Source organism: Ambystoma mexicanum, chromosome 4p (assembly GCF_040938575.1).
Source record: "Ambystoma mexicanum isolate Mex_15411 chromosome 4p, UKY_AmexF1_1, whole genome shotgun sequence".
Taxonomy (NCBI): Eukaryota; Metazoa; Chordata; class Amphibia; order Caudata; family Ambystomatidae; genus Ambystoma; species Ambystoma mexicanum.
This window is the reverse complement of record NC_090927.1, coordinates 470,120,737-470,144,990: the sequence shown is the minus strand read 5'-3', so window position 1 is coordinate 470,144,990 and position 24,254 is coordinate 470,120,737. Positions and strand designations below refer to the sequence as shown.

Below are 24,254 nucleotides of genomic sequence, written 5' to 3'. Positions count from 1 at the left end.
GTGAACCATTTCTATCCACTAACAGCTTCCCCACATTGGCCAGGGCTCTGATTCTGTCGGGATTGGATTATTGCAGCACACTTTCTCGGATCCCCTAATCACAATCTGAAAAGATTACAGATCCTCCACAACAACGCCCTCAGATGTGCCCTCAATCTAACCCGCAAGGCCTACATGTCCACCTTTTAGAAAGGAAGTTCACTGGCTCCCTATTCGTGACAGAATTAAATTACGATCACTCATCATTACGTATAAATGTCTCTCCTTGACAGCCCCATGTTACTTATCAGATAAATTTGCCAGATAAAGCACTTCCAGACCGACCAGATCCCCATATCTGCACCACCTAAATTCCTAAATTCAACCTGAAAATAGCAGGGGGAGAAACCTGCGAAATGCTGGAACTCACTCCCCTCGGACGTTAGAACTGACTCATCATTTTGGTCGTTCAGAGCCAAGGTGAAGGCTCTGCTCACGACCCAGCAATACTAATCCTGGACAAGTACCACTTCGACATCTAGACACACATAGTTTGATATCTGCCCTCACTAAATTCCATCATTTTGCAACATTTGTGCTATCTTTTGACTCGGACCATCCTGTAACCTGGTCCCACATGCTATTTACTGTATTTATTACTGTCATATTGCTGTTCACTGCATGTACAACCTGCTGTAACCTATGTTATATAAGTTTAATGCGCCCAGTTACCCCAGGGTTTGGTTGTGCATACAAATAAACAAAACGGTGTCCATTAAACATGTACAAAAAGTACTGAAATTCAACTTAATATTACAATGTATACATGGAAAATATTTTCCAATGTTCCTTTTTGTCAATACAACTAAAACAAATCACTAGGTGCCTATCTAATAAAAAGTGCTGGTGTTAGTTGAAAAGTCCTACTTAAAAACATTATGCGAGTCCCCTAATATTTCAATTATTTTCCTCTGCTGCACTACACAAACCTTAGCTTCTCGAATCATATGTGCCGTATGACTGAGTGTACACCTCTCCCAAATCCCAAAAAGCATCAATGTTGGCAGTAAGGTGCATGTAACTCTATCACACTCCCATATCCACGCCAGCAGTTCCTTAAAAAACCTGGATATACTGACCAAATCCAGCCCCGACTCTTTTAGCATTCTCCCCAACAATGTGAGCTTACCCAGGGATATTTTGGACAAACTCAATGGAGTGTAATGCTATCTTTGCTGGGGTTTCACTGCTGGCATTTTATGATCTAATGCCACTGATTACTATGAAGTTGTATGAAAAAATCCACCCTGGCCAACTCATTCGAACTGTCCTTACCCATACCCTACCTCATCGTACACGGGCCCTGAATTGCTCTCCTGGTGCTGCCAGTAGGGATGTAACGGTATAACGGTATACCGTTAAAGATACCGTGAACCACTTAATTTAACAATAATAACCGTCACATTGTTTTTACCGTTATACCGTTCATACCGTTAAGTGTGCTTTTCATATCTGATTTGGAAAGGCTGCAGTAAGCAATTGCTGCGCAGTCTTGGTTTTGCACTGTTGGATGTGCCGTCTGCCAAGTAGTTTCAGTTGGAGCAGTTTTTAATGCCTTTCCATAAACTACACGTGCCTTACACAAAATCAATATGTTAGCAATGGGAAGAATAGATACAGTGCCAAGAAGGAAAAGGGTTTACTTTGGGGTGGCGGCTTTGGGGTTTATATATTTATAATTGATAATGTTCTCTAAACATATGGCAATGGGGGATTTCCCTGGTTCTATCATTGAATTTACATATAAGAAGTCACACTGCGAAATTCACTCATCTCTGTGGGTATTCCCTGCTGCCATACCAAAGGGTAACATGTCAGTGATTACTGAACACCTTTTGGCCCGCAAGTAAACTAAAGGCTGTAACGTAAAGGGGAAAAAAAGTGTGTGTGTGTGTGTGTGTGTGTGTGTGTGTGTGTGTGTGTGTGCGTGCGCGCGCGCACACAAGCGTATACTACCATCAGCCTCCATTGATCTGTGGCATGCAGGTTATCAAGATGGCAACATGTTCATCTTCACCAGTAGCCAGTGGGGAAGCAAAAAGCCTAAATGACCACTTAAGAAAAGCTATTCAGTTTGCTTTGCCAGTTGCAGCAGGCCTCCACCCCACCCCCTCCTCTCCACACGTGTGTTTGTGTTTGGTGGAAGCAAGGCGTTTCAGTGGAAAGTATGTTGAAAAGCCCAATTCTGGCCCTGGGTGCCTGGTTTTGTTTGTGATGATACATCTGTCAATTTATGACCTTTTAGAAAATATTTGTTAAGATCAGTTAACTCCACCTGCTATACCGCGATAACCATGATATACCGTCATTTGGCAAGAAGGTTATCGTACCGTCATAAAACGAATACCGTGACACCCCTAGCTGCCAGTAGTAATTCTTGATAGATACAGACCTAGATTTTCAAAAGTCATTAATTGTCTTTGTAGTCCATTTCCCCTTTAGCGCTCCCTTAAATTGTAAGTATTTAAACAAAGCAATAGAGCCCACATTTCCCCCAATTGTTCACAGGTCACAAGATTCCCTTCCACCCATATCTGTCCAGCTCTCTCCAATCCGGCCTCATACCCCCTCTGTAATCTCAAAGGCTCATAAATCAAGTCTCTTTTAGAGGGTGTCTAAATGCAGCTCAGATGTGAGGGCCATGAGGTAAGTCAGTTTGTATTTCAATCCTCCTTCCAACGCTCCTGTTAAAAAGGATTTCCAAAGTCAACCTTGGCTGTGGTTTTTTGGTAGGTAAACTTATTATATAGGGAAGACAGTGAAGTCTAGCCAAGTCCAATCATCATGGTAAGGTAGCAGAGCAGCATGGCTTGGACTCATTAGGGCTGTGAGTGGTCTATGGCTACAATCAGTACACAACGCCAATAGTTCCAGTTAGACCGGTTAATGCAAAAATATACAATCATTTATTAGGCCTTCAGAATATGCATTATGAAAATGAAACCTCTTGACAAATATTGGCAACATTTACTGGAAAAATAGATCTATGTATTCACCCTTGGAAAAACGAAGTATAACATTTGTTTCGACGACCAGTGTAAAACGGGTAAGTAGTCTGATGCATAAAGCTTGTAGAAGCACTGTAGAGTAAACAAAAAATTGTTCCGTAACACTTAGTATGTCCAGTCCTATGATGGGTTGGGACCTTGTGTCCTAAAGTCATCAGTTCCAAAGTTATACTTTTCATGAAGTTTTACTGTTAGGAAAGATTTTCTTTTTGCACCTTTCTCTCCATATATTCCTATGGGATTTCCCCCCCACATCCAGTCATTTTGCATGTCCTGCAATTTGGAGGTCAGTCAAGCGTTCTGCTTTACTTACATTGCCTGTTTTGACCCCCCCCCCTATTTTTTCTTTTTATTGATGAAAAAGAATCTAACAACAAAACGTAACAGCCACTGTGCATACATAATGCTTTTGATGTCTTTACAACTTATACAGTAACCCAGTCACAGTGGCGTTGAGTGCAATAATGGGGCTAGGGGATCTTCATGTCACTCGCCGCTTTGGTGCGATCCAGGCCATTAACTCTGAACCTTGGATCTAGAATTCAATACTTTGAGCACCACCTGAGAGCCGGTCATTTACAGACCACCCCAGGGAACCGTTCTGCATATTAAAAAACGGGGTACCAAATACTGTGAAATCTTCCTTGCCTGCCCAAGCTCGTTGCAGTGATTTTCTTTTTGTTTTAATTGATTTCTTTTTTTCTACTTTGCCCACCACATTGTGAGAACGGACCCCTCGGGGTTCTTGCAGAGACTGGCTATAGTAATCTTTGTCACAGTTGGTAGGTTTTGGAGAGAATTCTCAGAAATATGCAAATTCCCTCCGCTTTGGAGACCCCCAGCAACTGTGCTGGATTTTGAGTACTTGATTTTTTGTAACCTGGAGAGAGACCATTTTTCCCACTCTCTCATGTATTTTAAATGTGACTTTTGAATTCTGTTTCTTTTGGTTATGGAGTCTGACAAACTCCATAGGCATCATCTTTCACATTGTCACACAGCACCCTCAGTGCACTGACACAGGGAAGTCTTTCAGATTTACCAAAGGTTTAAATACCTTCTCTGGGATAAACTACTGTTTCCCAGAGCAGTAAAGTGAAATTGACTTTACCTACACTTGTAACTTTCTAGACCCAGCATACCCTATCTTACAATAGGGTGCTGGATGGGTTACTTAGTATCCCCTTTGTCTAGCTTCTCATGTCACATTTTTATGTTGCCCTTTCCTCACTGAATAGCTGGTGGCAGTGGTTTACTTTTCAACTAGCATGGTGTGCATTTACTGTGGGCTGTGTTTAGCAGCTGCACTGAAGCACGCAAGGGTGCTATTTTTGTCAAAATGGCCCGGTCGTCTTTTTTCACCATTTCTTTGTGAAAAGGTCTTTCTTGAGATTTACTTTGCGTGCCAAACCAGGTTTGGTCCCGTTGTTCGCTTTGCCTTTGGCGGGATTCACGAGTGAAGCCCGCCTCTGGCTCCAGGGTGTTTGGGGTGGGTGGGCAGGAAGTGAGGGAGGTGCCCAAAACTCCCTGTGCTTAGTCTCCTTGGAGACCTATATTGGCTGGCTGACTGTCCGGCAAGGACAGCCACCCTGCTGGGTGACTGACAGCTAGGCTGGAATGGATGGGAGAGATCTGAATAATAGGCAAGGCTTTTGGATTGGAAGGCAGAGTCGACAACTGGACGAAGGAACCGAAGAAGAACTTGACGAGGACGCCTGCTGCAACTCCTGAACCGTTGGTTTGCCCGTTGAAGCCCTGCTGCTGTGCTGAGACTCCAAATTCGTATCGACAGAGAAGCCCCTGCAAGGATGAAGTCTCCCCTTGAGTTGGTGGGACCAATCCACTCCAAAGTAAGCCACCTGGATGTTCTCTTGGAGCTGGTTGCATTTCCAGAGTTGCTGCTGGAAACCGAAATGCCAGGGAGAGGAACACCAGATTGTATGTGTTGCTTTTAAATTGGCCAAGAGCTCCAGGTAGATCCTCCGTACTTCCAGGAAGCAGAACTGACTGAGCCTGAGCCCCCTCAACAGGGCGCGGGACCCCAGAAGCAAGGAAAGTCCATCTCGACAGCCAGAAACTGCGGTTTTGCTATTTGAGGTAGTCGCGAGGAGCTGAAACACCGAAGTGCCACTTGTTGGAAAGATTGCCGGTTGCGAGTGGTGACCGTCCCATTGCAGTGCAGGAGTCCCCAGGAGTCCACCCTCTTGTCTCCATGACTGAGGCCCAGGAACAGTGAGATCTGCAGAGCTGCATAGGTACAGGAGTCATTTGCTGCACTTTTTCTTCAATACAAAGGTTCTGTAAAGTCTGAGAGAACTTACCTCTCATTGTAGAGTTGGTTGTATCTTCTACTGCTCACAAGCCCAAACAGCTTGTGGCCCTACATTGATTCTTCTTTTCTTCAGACTTCTAAAACATTGTGCAAAGACTTCTACTTACCTACCAGAAGTGCTTCAGCCCATATAAGACTTTGGCCCATTGACCTTGGCTTAACATATTATACTGAATGACTCTGCCTAGGGGATCCAAAAGTATTAGCCTGCTTAAGAATATTTGTGGTATCTTGTTTGTTCCAATAACCTTTTCCTTTAACCAATTTCTAAACTCATTCTAAATGCAGCAGTAAAAAATTAATGTCCCCAGCACCCTAGCGATTGAAGTCACCTGAGGGTGTAGGTTGTGACTGTGGGCAATCCCAAAAGGGTCTTTACTGATTTAAGAATATTAAGAGTGTGTTTTGAAGTGTATTTGAGTGTTACTTTTATATTGCCCCCTTCTGAAGAAGGCATACTCTAACTGACTGATAAATTAATAATTGCTTATTCAAGAAAACGTGTGTGTATGTGTTTATTTGAATACTAGTCACTGTGAATCTCTGTGTAACTCCCCTACAGCTCACATTGACCCCTCTTGAGATAAACCTGGCTGCTGTGTCATACAGACTTATACCAAAGGTTGGGTTCCTATTGCCAGGAGAATAAGCTTCATTACTACCTAATGTGCTGATAACACAGTCCTGAGGAAAATTCTAAAGAAAAATTGGCATTTACTTCAATTGGACCCCAATGTGAAGAAATATATTGATGACAACCCAACCATGATTTACAAACGTGCAAGAACGATTAAAAACGTTTTGAGTCCATCCCTCCTTCCAGAGGTAAAACAGGACAATACAGTAACATGGCTTCCAACACTCCCTAAAGGTTTTCGTAAGTGTGGCACCTGCACAATGAGCAAGTATGCATTGGACAATTCAACAACCTTCAATTTTTTGCGCGATTCCATGTTTGTCTTTGAAGACTATATAAATTGCAAGACGAAATATGTGGTATATGCTATCATTTGCCAATGTGGAGAGATCTATATTGGTAGCACCATTAGGGAACTTAGAATTAGAATACGGGAACACCTATCAACCATTGGAAGCCAAGAAACAAATCTACCATTAGCCCAACATTGGCAGAAGAAGCACCAGATGGACGATAAAAAAGCGCTGAGATTTGTAGGTCTTAAAAAAGTGACCTTAGGCCCAAGAGGCAGAGACCAAGAGTGAAAACTTAGGCAACAAGAAGCGAAACTAATTTTCAAATTTCGAGCTGTAGAGAAAGGCCTTAACTCAGATAATGAGATGGCCTCTTTTTTGTGAACTATGTGTGTCTTACAATACGTTATACAAACAAAAATGAGTAATTGTTGAATATGGAAATGTTGAACTTTCAGGTTGAGAATAAGTATGGCTTAACAATTAGAAAGTGTGCAAATGTAAAATTGCCTGTATTAATTATGAATATAGATCCAGTGTATTTATTTATTTACATAAAACAATACAGAATTGTTACAATCTAGAATAGACATGGTAAGGGATGTATGGTATCAGGGAAGATTCATGTGCAACAAGACAAGCGCTTACAAATTGACAAAACAGTTTTGACTTATAACTTAGCTATTGCAAATCAGAAGCCGACACAATAGGGACTACAATAGACATGACACATTATATAAGACCATACTCCTTAGCTGCCCAAAACATGGCCGCAAAATCAGCAATTGAGAAAGGACTATGAACAACGTGGTAATATTTAGCACAAAAAAACCACCATAAGAGAAACCTCAAGATACTATTAATCTACTTATATTAGGAAACACGCGGTGCACAATTCACAATATTTAAGGAATTTAAAAAATTGCTCTAATTTCAATTCCGAGTATCGCAGGATTTACCAAGTTTAAATAATAGAAACCAAACACTACACATCGGATTACTCATTGTCAAAGAACGGACATTTCCAGATCGGAACCATAGGTACGATGTGGACAAAGTTAGTTTTTCCCAACCTAACATGGCCGCTGTTACCAGCATCGGAGCTGGACTTGGTTGCCAGGCAACCTCATTGTAGAATAGAAGCAGTTGGCAGGACGCCGAAAATATGAGGACCATTTGGTACGAGACGAATCACCTAAGGTAAGCCTAATTGGGGGGGGGGGGCTAAAAACGAAGGGGTCTGGCATATCTCGCCCACGCGGTGGCACATGGAGCTTTTTTAAAAAGTTAAGTTAATTCGGAACAAAATGTGCAATCCAAATACGAAAGAACCCAAGCAAGCAGATGTAACACTCTCCACTTGCTGCTACTACCGCCATGGAGAGTCAATAAAGGAAAGCTCATATAGTTATCTACTTTTTTTTTTTTTTTTTAAACATGTTTATTTTTGGTCGACACACAGGAGAATCATACATTACAGCATATGAAATCTCAGTCATTTATCAAGCCCACTAGTCCCTTTTCTTTAAGCTAGCCCTCCTCCCAATAACCCTCAGTCAACATCCAGCTCTCGTTCATCTGCTCGCCGCATCATGTCTGTGCTCTCGGCCAATATAGCGTTTGCCATATGCGTGGCTTATATGTTAGAGCCGGATAACTCTGGTCGTAGTCTATCAGCGGAGACCAAATGTTTGTGAAGCGATGAAGGAGGCCTCTGCTTGCCGCTGTAATTTTCTCCGCTATGAAAATGTCCCATAATTTCAGCCACCACAGGATCATCAGGGGGCCTTCCGGAGATTTCCAAGTTCGTGCCACCGTGATATTAGCGGCTAGAAGTAAATGAGTTAGGAGGGCAGCCGCTCTGCCAGATCTTGGTTATATACATGGGATCGGGGCTCCTAATAGGATTGATTCTGGCTCCAGGGGGTAATGTTATCTTCGTTATGTCCTCTATGGCCAGGATGCATTGGGACCAGAAATTTGCAACCACTGGGCATGACCACCACATATGTATGAATGACCCCGGAAGGCCACATTGGCGCCAAAATCGGGGGTCTAAGGATTGGTTGATGTGGTGAAGTCGGAGCGGCGGGTAGTACCATCTTAAGAGTAATTTATGAGCACATCTCGATTAGTGATGCAATAGGAGGCGGATCGAGTACGAGACCAAATGTCTATCCACGCCTGGTCGTCTACCGCATGTCCTAGGTCCGTTTCCCATTGTCATGTAGGTTGCTCTGGCGGCGAGAGCGTTTGTCTGCAACAGCTTGTATAACGTCGAGATTTGTCCTCGGTGTGGGGGATCAGCAATTGTCAGCTCTGTGGAGTCCAGATCCCGCGTTGCTGCCGAGCGAGTTGATGGATGGGAGCACCAATGTCTTAGTTGCGCATGTGAGAATCTATCCATTTCCATTAAGTTCAAGGTGCTCTTGCACTGTTCAAAGGTAAGTGGTCGATCCCTCTCAAACAGCTGCCCTAAGGTGCTAAATCCTCCAGCAATCCAGTTCTTCAAGTTCGCGGGGTGGGCTCCCCGCGAAAACGCTGGGTTATGAAATACTGGGGCTGATGGGTTTAGGACTCTCGGGATACCCCTGTGCTTAAGCGTCCATTCCCATGCTTTCAGGGTAGTTCTCTACTTTTTTTACCCTTTTTACTTTCATGTTATGTTAACTATGGGGATTAAGAAATATGAGTCAGCATAACCCGGTTTATGTAAACATACAGTATTTACAAATACTATATCGGATGGGACACTATTGTCCATTAAACCTGGAGGATGTATAAGAGGACCAACATTCTATCCCAACAACATTCCTTTTGACTTTGTAGATGGATCTGGGATTTAACCCCTGAAATTATTCAAAAGACAAAAAGAATACTAGTGCGGAACAGTACAACTAGGTAAGGTCATGTGCTTCGAACCTGATAAAAAATAAGACTCTTTATGGACTATTACATGACTATTGTTTGTTCATTTTGAAGATAATCAGCAAAAACTAACATTGTGTTATTTTTGTGTTTCATTTTATTATTTTCTTTTTCTCTGACCAAATTGATTTTCTTCTACCGTAACACTCCCACCCTTTACCTCCCCCCTCAAAAATGGCAATGTTTTTATTTATTTAAAAAATTCTTGTATTTGAATGTTCTTACATGACGTACTAATGACTCTCATGCGATGTCAATATGGGTAAATCATGCTGTTTGTCTGATATTTGTAAACAATATAATTTCTATGTAATACCAATAGCCTTGATTTGAAAAAGATGAGCAAGTCATGGAAACACGTGTAATCATAAAGGGCACCAGAATATTCTGAAATTGAAAGAATAAAACCACAAGATGTGGAGTTTTTGAACACTGAAAAGGGAGTAATTTGTCATCCTTTTCGGTAAAATGTGGGCGCTTGGGAATAAGTCAATGTAACAACCCAAATGTTTCCTATTGCCAGGAGGTCAAGGTTATTGTAGTGCACCCAAAGGGTACTGCATACAATTTTGCCTAACACCCTCCCACCATCTATGAAACCCTGCTATGTCACACCCCGGTAAGAAGTCCATATTACCCCAGATTGGGGTAAAGGGGTTCATCATGACTCTGATGCCCCATCTATGCGTCGCCTTTCTCCAACAGCAAATGTTGGTCTTGTTGTGGATACAAGTGGACCAGTGCCAGGGCCTGCTGGGCAGGCTTCAGATGGGATAGGGAAGAAAGGGGGGCAGAGGCCCATGCTGCTTAAATTTGCATCCACTTGGGTGGGTCTTCGAGAACTTCAATGTGAAGGAATTACAGCTGCACCGTTAGATTGTACCTAAATACATCCGAGACTCTGACTTGCAATTCCATCGAGCATCTCTCTCCTTGCCTACAGTGGCTTTTTTAGACTCTGTGGAAAACTCTGTGGAAATTCAACCAGCTCCGAGAAGGATGTCCAGGTGGCTTTCTTTGGAGTTGATTGGTCCCACCAATCAACTCCAAAGTTATTGTTAAGATAATTATATGAGTGTTCCCCAACTGGGTCTTGCTTCCCCTGACTTGCTGTTAGCCTGTCCAGCATAAGTCTGCCTTAGGTCCTTCCTACCTAGAAATAACTGAGTCATTCAATAAAATGTAACATTGGGTTTTGCTTTTCCTGTGCTGTTGTAGACGGACACAAGAAGAGTCTTTGGTTCTAACTGTCCCTCATAAGTCATACATGAGTTACTTGCATTGCTGGTGAAGACCTAACCTAGACTCCATTGTGAGATTAAAAAGTATATGGGGTTTACTTACCTTGAGTTAGATTTGTGCCATCCAAAAATAAGTTACATGCGTTACTGCTCATCTCAATCTGCGTTTCACTGATCTCAAAAGCACCAGTAATTGAAAATTACATTCTTAGGTTTTACTCACATAGTATAACTGTGTTATCAGAAAAGTAGTTTTTACTGTACCTGCAATAAGTGTTCCACTATTCACAAAACGTAGATTGTCCAGTTGACTGACGTGATTTGTACAGTCACAGTACAACTGGTAGGGTCTACTGCCCTTGCATTACTGAATGCAATTGTGAAAGTAAACAATGGTTTTTACTCCCAAAGAATAGCCGTGACCTATACTGAATGTGTATGGAAAGGTTGTGACTTCCCTAGAAATACTGTAGGTGTTCCAAATAGGTTTATACTTTGGTCTGTGTACCTTCAAGTATAGTGTTGTGATAATTGTGATTACATATAATGTGTGATAGTACTTATTTACCCCTAGATTTATCTGGGCCTACTTGTGGTAGGCAAGAGTGTGTGCAGTACCCTTTGGGATACTACACCAACCTTGTCCTTATGGCAATAGGTAACCCAACCTTTGGTATAAGTCTGTACTAAACAGGTTGGTAGCGTGGCTGAGCAGCCAGGCTGATCTCAAGAGGGGTCAATGTGAGCAGTAGGGTGTAAAACAGTTTCACAGTGACCGTTATCCAAATAAACACTTAAACACCCAAGGTTTCTTGAGTAAACAATTATTCATTTAAGTGATATAAGCCATTTTCAGAAGGGAGCAAAACATGTGATAATTCAAAACACACTTAGTTTCTCTAGTCAGATGATACCCATTGGGGATGGCACACAGACACGTCCTACAACCTCAGGTGACTTAAATAGGTAGGACACTGTGGACATTGATTTATCACTGGTACATTTGGAGCAATACAGAGTTTGGTGCAAAAGTTAGATTGGGGAATAAAACAAAGGTTAAAAAAATAATTCATAAACGGTTAAGTACTTTTTAGACCGTCCAATGTCAAGTAAATGTAACCCTTTCCTGGGGGAAAGGGTCAAGGCACAGAGTCAGGCATAAGAAGAGTCTCTCAGGGAGCCCGGACAGCCAATGTTAGTTGAGCAAAGTCTAGGGGAGCTGAAGATCTTATTTGAAGGTAAGTGGAAGTCTTGCACAATGTCTTTAGAAAGGTTTATAGAAATCAAATTCACTTGGAGGGCCATAAAATGAGAGGTTTGTGAGGGGCAATGCTGCAAGCAACTCTACAATGGCAACCAAGACATGTCTCAACTGAAAGCAAGTAAAGCTACCCAACAAGAGGTTAGTCCTTTTAGGTTTACAGTAACTTTGTTTAGAAGAAATGGTTCCAGCTGGCTTCTGTTCCTGTACATCTCAGCAGATCCTGTTGTTGCTGAGCCTCAGTCGTGGGGACAAGAGGGAGGAAGTCTGGGGACTCCTGTACTGCAATGCGAAGGTCAGCGGCAGCAATGGGCAAACTTCAATTCAGCTGCACTTTGCAGTTTAATCTCTTGGTGTCTGACAGCAAATAGCAACACTGCGGTTCTCGAATACCACTTCAGACTTTCCTCGCATTTGAGATCCAGCACTTGGTTTGGTCAGTCCTGCTTCAGGGAAGTCCGGAGGATTTTCCTGGTGCTATGGTGACTTAAAAGCGAACCACTCGATTCGGGTGTTCCTTTCCCTGGCACTTCGGTTTCAGCAGCAGCAGTGGAAGTACAGCCAGCTCCGAGAGGATTTCAGGAGGAGCTTGTCTTGGGGTCGATTGGTCCCACCAACCCAAGGGGAGAAGTCCTCCTTTGCAGGTCTTCTCTAGTCGAGGTGAATTCGGAGCTTAATTGCAGCAGACCTTCCAAATTCTTTTTTGGATTCCTTCGTCCAGTGGTCGACTCACTTCCAAGCAAAAAGCCTCGCCTTTTATGCAGGTTTCTCACATTCATTCTCAGCCTAGCTGTCAATCACACAGCAGGGTTGCTGTCCTACGAAGACAGCCCTCCAGCCAGTGACCCTTGGGTGCATTCCTGTAACCTAGGAGACTAAGCACAGAGAGCTTTGGGCACGTCCCTCGCTTCCTGCCCTGCTAGACACGCTGGATCCAGAGGCAGGCATCGCCAGTGAATCCCGCCAAAGACAAGACAAAGGGACCAAACCTGGTTTGGCGCACAGAGTAAATCTCAAGAAGGACCTTTCCAACCAGAAATGGCGAAAAAAAGAAGACTGGAACCATTTTGACTAAATGGGCACCCATGGGTGCCTTACTGCAGCTGCAATTGCAGCCCGCGGTAAAAACACACAATGGTAGTAAAAGGTAAACCGCTGCCACCATTCATTAATTGTAGAAAGGGCAACATGAAAATGTTACATGAGAAACTAGACAAAGGGGATACTAAGTAACCCTTTCCAGCGCCCTTTGGTAAGATAGTGTGTGCTGGGTCTAGAAAGTTACAACATGTAAGTAAAGTCAATTTCACTGCTCTTGGAAACAGTAGTTTCACCAAGAGAAGGTATTTAATTGGGAAATTCCTTGTGCCACTGCACTGAAGGTGCTGTGTGACACAATGTAAAAGATGATTCCTTTGGAGTTTGTCAGACTCCACAACCAAAAGAAACGGAGTTCAAAAATCGCATTAAAATCCATGAGAGAGTGAGAAAAAGGGGTCGCGCTCTTTCCAGGTAAAAAAATCAAGTCCTCAAAATCCAGCAAAGTAGCTGGGGTTCTCTCTAAGGTGGAGGGAGTTAGCACATTTCTGAGTATCCTCCCTAACTGCTAACTTTAACTGGTTTGGCTACAGCTCCCAGAGTTCTCCGTCATAATATAGGTTGACCTTCCATACATCTGACAACCAGGCCAGAGTATATAAAATCAGTCCTTACACTGTGCAATGGGGTTTCTTTTGAATGACCCTAGACTACACTCCAAGGGATTATGTTACCTAAGGTGTGCTTATGGACAAACTGGTGGCAGCAGTTATTGTTTCATACCTTTTACTGTATATTTCTTTAGCAAGTTAGTCTTTGGAAGTGCCCCTGGATCATCCAGTGGCCTGATGAGCTCCAGTGTGGGGTACTGGGGTAGAAGGTCCGTTCTGAGTTTCGTCCCAAAACACCAGGGGTCTTCAGCTCGTCCAACAAGAGGCCCTACTGTGAAATTTCAGCACCCTGCCATTGACTGGTCCTGACATTGGAGGGTTTCTTTGACCGCAGCATCTGTCTCCTGCTGTCACCGTGCAAATGAAAACTGGCTTTCTTGCATCTGGTTGAGTCCCCTGAAGAGTCCTACACCGGTGCCTGCTGCATGGTTCGTCGAAGAGCTTGCACCAATCTCCTGTATCCGATAGAATTCTCCTGGGTGCCAGCAATCGGAACAGAACTCAGGAAAACTTACCTCAGGCGATCCTCCAACGATCTGCCAAGTCTGAGGAGAAACCGGAGTGGGATGGTAGGCTGTAGCGATACTTGCCTCCCTCCGAATCGCCACCCTTCAAGTTTGAATAACTGTTTAGCTTTGACATAACTTGATGCTGAAAGCCCTCCGAAAGTTGGGAAAAGTCTTATTCAATAGAATACGTCCTGTTCTGACTTTTGACCCATCTTCATGTCCCCAGGTCCCCCCTCCTAATTTTTCTCTGACGCCTAAACTCTTGGAAATCTTTGAACTTTCGGGCATAAGGCACCATACAATTTAGGGTTGGACTTTATAAATTAGGATTGCAGTTCCTGTTGACAGTTGGTGCTCATCTAATTACTTCCCTTCCTTTTCAGGTATGGGGGTAGTGAATTGATTATGGTGCACCAACTACAGTGACTGTATATGATTTATAATGTTTAGTATTATGTATTAGCTGCCATTAGTAATTTTTCATAATGTGTTTTCTGGGCCTCAAATAAATATGGTATTTTTATACTTGCTGTTTAAGTGTAATGCTTGGCGTTTCGCTGTGTGGACTCATTGTGGACCTCTGACCCCACTCGCCTCTCCTGAGATTTAGCCTTGGCCTCTCTCCGTGCTACCCTGATTTGTTTGTCGAACTCCCAGGCGTTGCTCCCTGTTCACTATAACAAGGATGGCCTCCTAAAAATCTGTCCACCAGGCCACAGTTTAGAAATCCATTCTAGCTATCGCTTAACACTTTTTTGTATCGCATTTCTCTAAAATCACTATTCCTTTCTCTCTAGATCCTCTACACTGGTGACTTCTCAAGGCAGGAAGACAGACACTTGATGGCTGCAGAGATTCCCAACATTAAACCAGATATTCTCATCATTGTAAGTTTTGCTCCCATTTATTATCCATTGCAATCTCTTGAAGACACTTGTACTTAGATTTCTGTTTAGTCTACTAAAGGGGAGGCATCCAACAGTACACCATTTGCTTCTCTGAGAAAGGCTGTGTCTCTTGACATGCTTATTGTAATAAAACTAACTTAATGGAAACATTGGGACAAAACTGGAGGTTTTGGGCAATCATGGCAACTGGTCAGAGTTTGAGTTCCAAATGTTTGTATTTCAGAGCTACAAGGCTGCAAAAGAGGATGCCGATCTGAGAATGCCTGTTATCCTGAAAAATTGTTGTGAATTTTTCGAAGGGTGTTTCGAAGTCACTGCATGTACTAGTACTTGAAAAGGCTAACCTAACCCCAGTTGAGCGTATCCACTATCCTAAAGTAGTTTAGGACAAGCAGGAAGTGACACTGTTGTGTGTTACAGTGAACACTTTACAGAAATAGTAAATAAAAAGACCCACACAGATCAGTATAACATAAATCTATTACTGTATTACACCAAGGCACACTTGATGAGTGTGTTTATGTGTATGTTTAGGGCTTGTGAATCTGCTTGGATTCATATTTTGCTTAGTCTGCCATGTAGTGGTTGGCTTGGAGTACCACTGTTTTTTTTAGTTGAAAAATAGGGCATCGACAGGGGCGTACCAGTCTCACTAACCCTATTTTACTTGTACAGGTACCCATGTTCACTTAAGCGTCGACATTCTTGGTGTTTTTCTTAGTTTACTCCGTCTTTGGGCAGCAACTCATTGGAGGACAAATGTGTTAAACATCATTAGATATGTATATAAGAATTCGACATTGAAGCACAGTCCGAAAGGAGATTATTTTGACTGTTAGGCAAGATTGTATGCAGTAAAACAGCCCTGAACACCTGGCAATAGGAACCCAACCTACAGTACTACACAGGTTGGTAGCGCGTTGAGCAGCCAGGCAACGGCCATCGCATTCCAGCGCTATGTCCCTTGGCAAGTCATAAGCAGGGCGGCCACTTGGGCCTCTCCCTCGGCTTTCTGCAAGCATTACTGTTTGGATGCCGGCTCTAGATCTGGTGCGGCTTTCGGAATGGCGGGTCTCAGGAACATATTTGCTTAAGGAGGGTCTCCTCTCCACCATTGGGCTACAATCATTTGTAATCGCCCATACAGTATGGCGGAAAGGGGACGGGGCGTAAGAGTAATTATAAGTTACTCACCGTAGTGACTAATGTACTCTTAGTCCATAGTCCCCCTTCCTCCATACGTCCCACCAACCTCCCCCCTAATAATACTAGTGTTTTTAGGCAATGTTAAATCTATTGACGCGTCATTGGGGACTGAGGTGTGGCGCCGGAGAGCATAGTCGGGGGAGCGCATGCTCCCTGGGCCGCACCCCTGCGCGCCTCTAAATTTAACGGGGAAGGTTTTTTCTGGTGACAAAGGTTCCGTCTCCCGTCCCTTGGAAAGGACACCCCTACAGTATGGAGGAAAGGGGACTATGGACTAAGAGTACGTTAGTCACTATGGTGAGTAACTTCTAATTTCTGTGCGAATTCCCTTCAACCTTAGAGATCCCCAGCTCTTTTGCTGGACTTTTGGACTTTAAGTTTTTATCCTGGAGTGAGTGAGACCTTTTTCCCACTCTTGTGTTTTTGCTCTGATTTTGTTTTCTTTGTTTTTGGAGTCTGACGAACTTCATGGGCATCTACTTTCGTGCGGTGACAAAAGTAGATGCCTATGCACCTTCAGTGCTGTGTCACAGAAGTCCTTTGGATTTGTCGTAACCTAAAATTTACTTTACTTACCCTTTATTTCTATGTAGGTTCAGTATACCCCATCTTATGTGGACATACTGGGGATGTTACTTAGTAGCCCCTTTTCCTACTTACGCATGTAACATTTTATGATACCCTCATGACTTTTAATGGCTTGTGGCAGTGGTTTAATTTTCCTTTTATTGTGTGCTTACCGCAGGCTGAATCCTCAGCTGCAGTATTGCACCCATGGGTGCCCGTTTAGTCAAAATGGCCCCGTCCTTTTTTTTGCCATTTCTTGCTTGTGAGGTCTTTCCTATGTTTTACTCTGTGTCTCAAACCAGGTTCAACCCTTTTGTTAGTTTTGCCTTTGGCAGGCTTCAATGCTGAAACCCACCTCTGGCTCCAGTGTGTCTGGCAGGGCAGGAAGTGAGGGAAGTGCCCGAAACTCCCCGATCTTGGTCTCTTTGGTTACCAGAATGCACCCAGTGCTGATTGGCTGGCTGGCTTTCAATGCAGGACTGCCACCCTGCTGAGTGACAGCTAGGCTGTGCATGAATGGGAGAATGGTAGAAACATGCAAGGTCTCTTGAACATAAGGCAGTCGACCACTGGACGAAACATCCGACAAAGGAAACTGAAGGAGAAGCTTGCTGCACCCTCCTGGATTGTTGGTTTGCTCAGTGAAGGCCTGCTAAAGTGCTGAAGTTCCAGTTTCATATAGACTAGAGAAGCCCGTAACGGATGACTTCTTCCCTTGGGTTGTTGGGACCAACGGACCCCAAGAAAAACTTTTGCTGGAAAACCTCTCCCTGCTGGCTGTACTTCTTCGCTGCTGGTGGAACCGAGTGCCAGGGGTCAGGAAACCCCGAATCGAGTCCATAGTCTTTAAACCTGACCCAAGCTCCAAGAAGATCCAGAGGACCCTCCGGAAGCAGAGCAAGGGAAGCCCATCAAGTTTCCGAGAACCACGGTGGTGCGATTGACCAGTAGCTGAAACCGTGACGTGCTGCTGAATTGGAAAGAGATCCGTAGCCGACGACGACCTTCAAACTGCAGTGCAGGGCAAGAGTCCTCCAGACGTCCTCCCTCTTGTCCCCAAGACTGAGGCCCAGGAACCCAGGATCTGCAAGACTGCAACCAGAACAGAAGCCAGCTGTATCCTCTTCTTCCAACCCAAGGTACTGTCTTGAAGAAGGGGTACTTGCCTCTCGTGTCTGTAGCTTTCTTGTTCTTACTGGAGACTTGCAGTAGCTGTTTTTTGCAGTGTTGATTCCAGCTCTGCCCTTCACAGCTTTTGGCCCAACAGTGATTCTTTTTACTACAAACTCTAAAGAACATTGTCCAAGGCTTTTGTGCTATCTAAAGAAATGCCTCAGCTCCATAGACATTATTCAAATTGACTTTGACTGTCCTGGCTCCTTGTAGACTCCTCTGACCCTTTGACTTTGGTTCTAACTTTCCCTCCATAGGTAGTACATAAGTTTAATTTGTATTGCTGGGAAAGATCTAATCTAGACTTCATTGGGAGATTGAAAAGTATTCACATGCTCTGATAACCTTTTCCGTCACTAACCTTTTCCTTTTCCACAACCTCAGTATTGCATTAAGTGAACTGTCCTAGTAATTGGGGGGGGGGGGTGTGTGCGCCCCTAACAAATCTGTACTTGCTTAGCCTAAATCTGAGTAAGTGTTTTGAAGTGTATTTTTTTTGTTGCATATTGCCCTTTCTAAAGAAGGCTTACTTTAAACTGACCGTTAAATAAATAATTATTTTACTAAACCTTGAGTGTAAGTGTTATTTGTATACTTGTAATTTTGAATCTGTGTTACCGCTCTACAACTCACATTTACCCCCACTTGAGATAAGTCTGGCTGCTCAGTCACTCTACCAACTTGTGTAGTACAGACCTATACGAATAGGTTTGTTACCCATTACCACGAGGACAAGGCTGGTGTAGTCTTCCACAGGGTTACTGTATCCAATCTTGCCTAACAGGACATAGAAAAAGAATGTAAGGGTCCCCAGCAACACTGAAGTAGTAAAATACAGAAGCTTTTAAGAGCTATGGGGCAGGCTGACTCCATAGTGCAGGTAGAATACAAAGAATAGAGTTCCAAAATACAGAGCCCACAAGAATGAATGAGTGGAAAAAGGCTCCACTCATTCAGGATTGAAAGAAAAGAGTACCAGAACTCCAGCAAATGAGCTGGGGATCTCACTAGGAGACGGGATGAAGAATAAAAAAGATACATCTCCCTAACGGAGATTGCGTAACAACCCCCACCATAACCCTCCATTAGTTAGAAAGGGGCCAGCGAGACTCCAAGCTGCAGATTGCAGACATATTGGTAACTGCACCCAGCCCCATAACTCCTGTCTGTCACTGCCAACACACTCTTCACCACCCTGTGGCTGCCACACTGCTCTATCCCCTTTTGCAAGCCAGGGTGCAGCATACCTTTGAGGAATCCACCCCCCTTCTTTTCTGCCTGGTGTTCAATCATGAAAAATCCCCTGTAGTGTTGCAACATCGCTAATATGCCTGGCGAGTGTGTCTTTTGGTGGCAGTGGAGGTGGGAGTTTTCACTGTGGCCTGTGTCAGAAGTCTTTGCAGCTTGATGGAGACAGCAAGGTAAACCTCAGGGTGAAATGAGCTGCAATTCTAGTCCCTTCCCAGAGCAACGCTTGTTTTGTTTTTACTTTTGGCTACTCTGAACTGTTTATAATTGCATATTTCATCCAGATAAATGCATTGAAGTTTGTGATTCAGTGAAGAGAGGTAATTTGCCATTCTAATTAAATTATATAGCGTATTAATGTGAATGGACACAGGGTGTGTTCCTTTGTGCTGAATGGTTGATCAATTGCCTTAATTATTTGCTGTGTTCACTTCACTGCTTTGTCCATGACTGGGGGTGCTATCTTTATCCATGCCTTACAAATAATGGCACGTTGTGCTTTCTTAAGGAATCCACCTATGGTACCCACATCCATGAGAAGCGGGAAGAGCGGGAAGCCCGTTTCTGTAATACAGTGCATGACATTGTGAATCGTGGTGGCCGAGGGCTCATTCCTGTATTTGCCCTCGGACGTGCTCAAGAGCTGCTGCTAATATTAGGTATGAACCAAATTTTGCTTTTCTTTAAATCTCAAAATTATCATATTTGTAATACAAATTCAGTGTATATGTATTGTAAGTAAAAGAGTTGAGACTTCCTAAGTAGTAATCCAGTAAGTCACTTTAGGTCGTCGGCATAAAAATACTGTGCATCATGGCTTGGTTTTTGGATCGTGGTATTTCTTGTTTTGTGAAACATTACGAAAAATATGTGATTTCCTAAGTAGAAGAGTTTGGGGAATGTAGCGGTACCTTGCTTTTCTGAATATTCATGGAAGCCATTACCTTAGGATTGCAAACTTGTCCAGCACATACTTTCTTTCAGTAATTTTTGTAATTTTATGGCAAATTACTGGAATTATGGGTAAATGGCTCTTGCCTGATCTGCGCAAAGGACCCCTTCCTGAATTTGGAATTTTAACTACTTTTTCAGAAATGTATGCCTTTTTGTTACCATTCAGCCATCCTATCCTCCTCCTTTCATTCCGTGCAAGCATGTCCTCATACAAAAAAAGGAAAATCACCTACCGCTCACAAAACTAAAGGTACACTTACGAAAGAAAATTATTTTTCTTTCCACTCAACCTTTTCTTGAAAGCTTGGAAAATGGCGAATTCAGAACTGTAAACTTTTTATTCCTAGCTCTTACAAAAAAAAAAATATATATATATATATATATTGTCACCTTTTTAATAATGATTGTCTCACACCCCACTACAGCAGACCAAAAATCCTTGGTGGCGTTATGGCCGCCTACATGTGGGAAGAAAAGGGTGCAAATTTGGCCAGGAATTCACTTAACAAAAAAAAGTTACAAGGGATTCAATACCAACATACTGTCAAAAAACAAGGTGTTAGGCAAGATTGTATGCAGTACCCTTTGGGTGCACTACAACAAAACTGACCCCCTGGCAATAGGAACCCAACCTTTGGTATAAGTCTGTACTACACAGGTTGGTAGCGTGTTGAGCAGCCAGGCTTATCTCAAGAGGGGTCAGTGTGGAGGGGGCGCTGTTGGACGCCGGTGATGATGGCTGCCTGAGGGCGTTGCTGTGCCGTGAAAAGAATATCCGTTCCAAAATCCTGTGAATCCGGAGGTGAAGAGTGCTCATGAAACGGCGGATCGAGTAGCTGAAACCCGGGAGCGCCTGGACTGCATACATACAAGCATTGTGCTGGAGGGTGCGCGAGTCCCCGGGGAGTGAGTCGCGGCCTTGTACCCCCCCCACCCCGCACCCTCCGAGACCTGCTGGGGTACCTGTGGCCGCACCCCAGGATCCCAGAAACGAGAAACGGCCGTGGCCACTGACGGTGGGGCAGTCGGTGCGGCCGGGGCCTCCTGTCGGGAGGGAGACTGCTGCCCCGCGGACAGCATTGTGTGGGGTGGGCCCCTGCTCCCTGGGGGCCGCCGTGGGTGCCAGCCTGCGACTGGCCTGCGGGGTCAGGAGGGGGCCTTCCTTCCACTACCATCCACGCATCCACTGTGAGTCGGGCCGTAGCCCCTTGCTAGGTGCGGCGGAGAGGGCTTCCCCCGTCCCGGCAGCCGTGCTGGGCGCGCCGGGTGGTGGTGATGGCCCGCTGGGGCAGGGGTGGGCCCCTCCCTCCACCCCTCCCCCCCCCCATCGTCATTCATACGCAGCATGTTGGCGGGCACAGCCACCAGGCTACGGGCAACAGATAGCGGGTGGAGAGGGTTCTCACCCCCCAGCGGCTGCTGTGTACGCTGTGGGCGAGCGGCCCGGCCAGCTGGGTCGAGGTGGGACCCCTCCCCCGACCCAACCATCATACCTGATATTGCGGTGACCACTAGACAACAGACGGCAGGCTGAGTGGGCTTCCCCTCCCTGGCGGCCACTGTGTGTGCTGTGTACGAGCGGCTGGCCTGCTGGGTTGTGGGTGAGCTACCACCTTCTGCGCTCCAATCACCAGGTAGGTGAAACACTGGGGATAGAGGTGAAACCCCACGAGCCAAATACTTCAAACCAAGGGCTAAATTGACCCCTGCATTTGTCGTGACTGAGGGTGGCTGCGGGACAAGGTCCACCTGATTATCCATGGGGAGCTGAAAATAAAAACCTGGCTACATAGTCGGTCAGATCCTGCATCCACTGGCTGGTACCCTTGGTGTACTCCGCAGAGGACTGGTGGTAAATCAATTTTCCACATCTTGAAATTAGTATCCGGCTGGACCGGAAATTCAGAGCCCTACCTGTGACATTAGTCTTAAAATCTGGTCGCTGAACTCCTCTGGCTCCGCACCACTGCCCATCCCGAGTCCTACGGCTCGGCCGACGCATAACGGCTATATAAGACATGCCCAGAGGCAATAAGGCTAACAAAAAAGGCCCCATGGATGCGTTCACAAACAATGGTCAGGAGGGCAGGAGCGATGAAACACTACAGGCCAGCCAATCAATGCCTCTTCGCCCGACAGGTGACCCAGCGGACCCATATATGGCAGCCCTTCAAGCTGGCTTTGCGGCAGTAAACTCTAAGTAAACGAAATGGGGACCACAATGGCGTCAATTAAGGCAGACCTACACCAGATGAACACACGTGTAGCGTAGACGGAGAGTCGCATTGGTATGGTAGAGGACGCTGTGATAAACCATGGCAAAGACATCGAAACCATCAAAAAGAACCTAGCCCAAGTACAAATGAAGTGCGACGATCTCGAATCGAGGTCACGCCGCAACAATATAAGGGTATTTGGGCTAGCGGAAAAGCAGCTCAACGTCACAATGGAGGTGTACCTGGAGGAAGTACTTTGCACCGTCTTCCCAGAAGTGCAGTAATTCTTAATCGAAAGAGGCCACAGAGTCCTAACTGCCCCTCCTAAACAGGGGGCGCCGCCGCATCATTGCCCGCCTCCTTAATTATCGGGACAGGGACATGATACTTCGCCTCTCTAGGGAGAAGGGCACTCTACAGTATGACTCCAATAAGATGCACATATACCTGGACTTTTCCATCGGTGTGCAGGCCGCACGCCGCACTTTCATCTATGTCAAAGCGCTCAGGGCACACTCCATCCTATATGCAATGCTGTTCCCCCGCCAAACTACGCCTTCAGCGCGGTGGAAAGGCACAGTTCTTCAATTCCCAGCAAGAAGCCATGAGTTATATCGATCGCAATATCCCGCCAACACAGGAGGATAGGAACTCACAACCTGGTTCGAACATTTGAAAATAAGCAATCTGGATTCATACGATAACGGTGCAGCGGCCACCAGATCAGTCTGGTCGGGAAAGGGAGAAGGACAGACTGACCAAGCAGGGCCGCCTGATTTTTGTTTCAAATGATGAAGTTCAGAATGGGAATTACACTGTCCAGTTAGGGGGATAGTGAGGGAGGGGGGAGTGGGGAAAGTTCAAGGGGTTTTATACTGTCCAGTTGGGGGGTGGGGGTCGTTGGTGAGGGAGGTGGTGGTGGTGGTAGTTGGGCCAGTTGCCCATGAGAACAAGAAGCACCCACGTACACTTGGACCACAAACACACTACTAAGTCAGCAGGATACAGTCAAAAGAAGAGATGGGGCGCAACAACTAAACACTGAGTATGGCACAAGTAACGGGGCAATACCTCAGCGTAGAGTGAGACCGCGGCATACCTACGACAATACAACCGAAGATGCAGGAGATGCAAGAGGTTGGATTACTCACGTGGAATGTGCGGGTTCTAGCACATCCGATAGCAAGAAAGATACTAGCATATGCAACTCGGCATAAGATTGACATATTATTCCTACAAGAGACACATGTCACCAGGAAAGTTACGAATGCTTTCGCACGAAACTGTGGTCACATAAAAGCGGCGACAAACTACTCCTCGATGGTGAGAGGGGTCCTCACAATAGTACATAAGAGAGTGAACTTCCAGACGTCCAAAGTATTGGTAGATGAAGAGGGCCGCTACGCGGTGATGTGGGGGCAGCTGCATAACAGGGAAACCATACTGGTCAATACGTATGGGCCAAATACAGACAGCCCCGATTTCTATCTCTGCATCATGGAAATAATGTCACCAATTGGTACAGCGAAAGTGATCTGGGGCGGCAATCTCAATTTAACTATGGACCCAGAGATGGGCCAGTTGGCGGGGAACCGTAGACCAATTACCAAGGCGGCACTCGCGCTCAAGCAGGCAATGGTTACCATACCCATGGTAGACATATGGAGGGAACTGCACCCTCTGGAGCGGCACTATACATTTGACTCAGGGGTACATGGTACCAGCTCTCAAATTGACTACTGGCTGTGCTCCCTTGAACTGATGCCACAGATGGAACAGTGCTCAATCCTACTACGCACAATGTCAGACCACTCCCCGGTTCTCCTGAGAATGTTTCCCAAGACCATGGAACATACCACCCGCACATGGCGCATGCCACCAGAACTGCTGAAGGACGAATCAGTAATTGAACCACTCTGAATAGAGATAGAGGAGTTCTTTGGGCGCAACGCTGGCACAATACGGACCCAGAGCTCATTGTGGGAGACGTTCAAGGTGTGGTTCAGGGGCCAGCTGATGGGGACA

General features: G+C 45.0%; 1 protein-coding gene across 2 annotated transcripts in view; it reads left to right on the top strand.

Annotated features, from left to right (window-relative positions):
* CPSF3 (cleavage and polyadenylation specific factor 3) overlaps positions 1-24,254 on the top strand; it is a 421,648-nt gene that overhangs the window by 61,135 nt on the left and 336,259 nt on the right. For both annotated transcript variants that reach the window (XM_069606000.1, XM_069605999.1), the window contains 2 exons: positions 14,755-14,844; positions 19,568-19,718. In XM_069606000.1, coding sequence (XP_069462101.1) covers positions 14,755-14,844; positions 19,568-19,718 — 241 coding nt within the window. The remainder of the gene's footprint in view (positions 1-14,754; positions 14,845-19,567; positions 19,719-24,254) is intronic.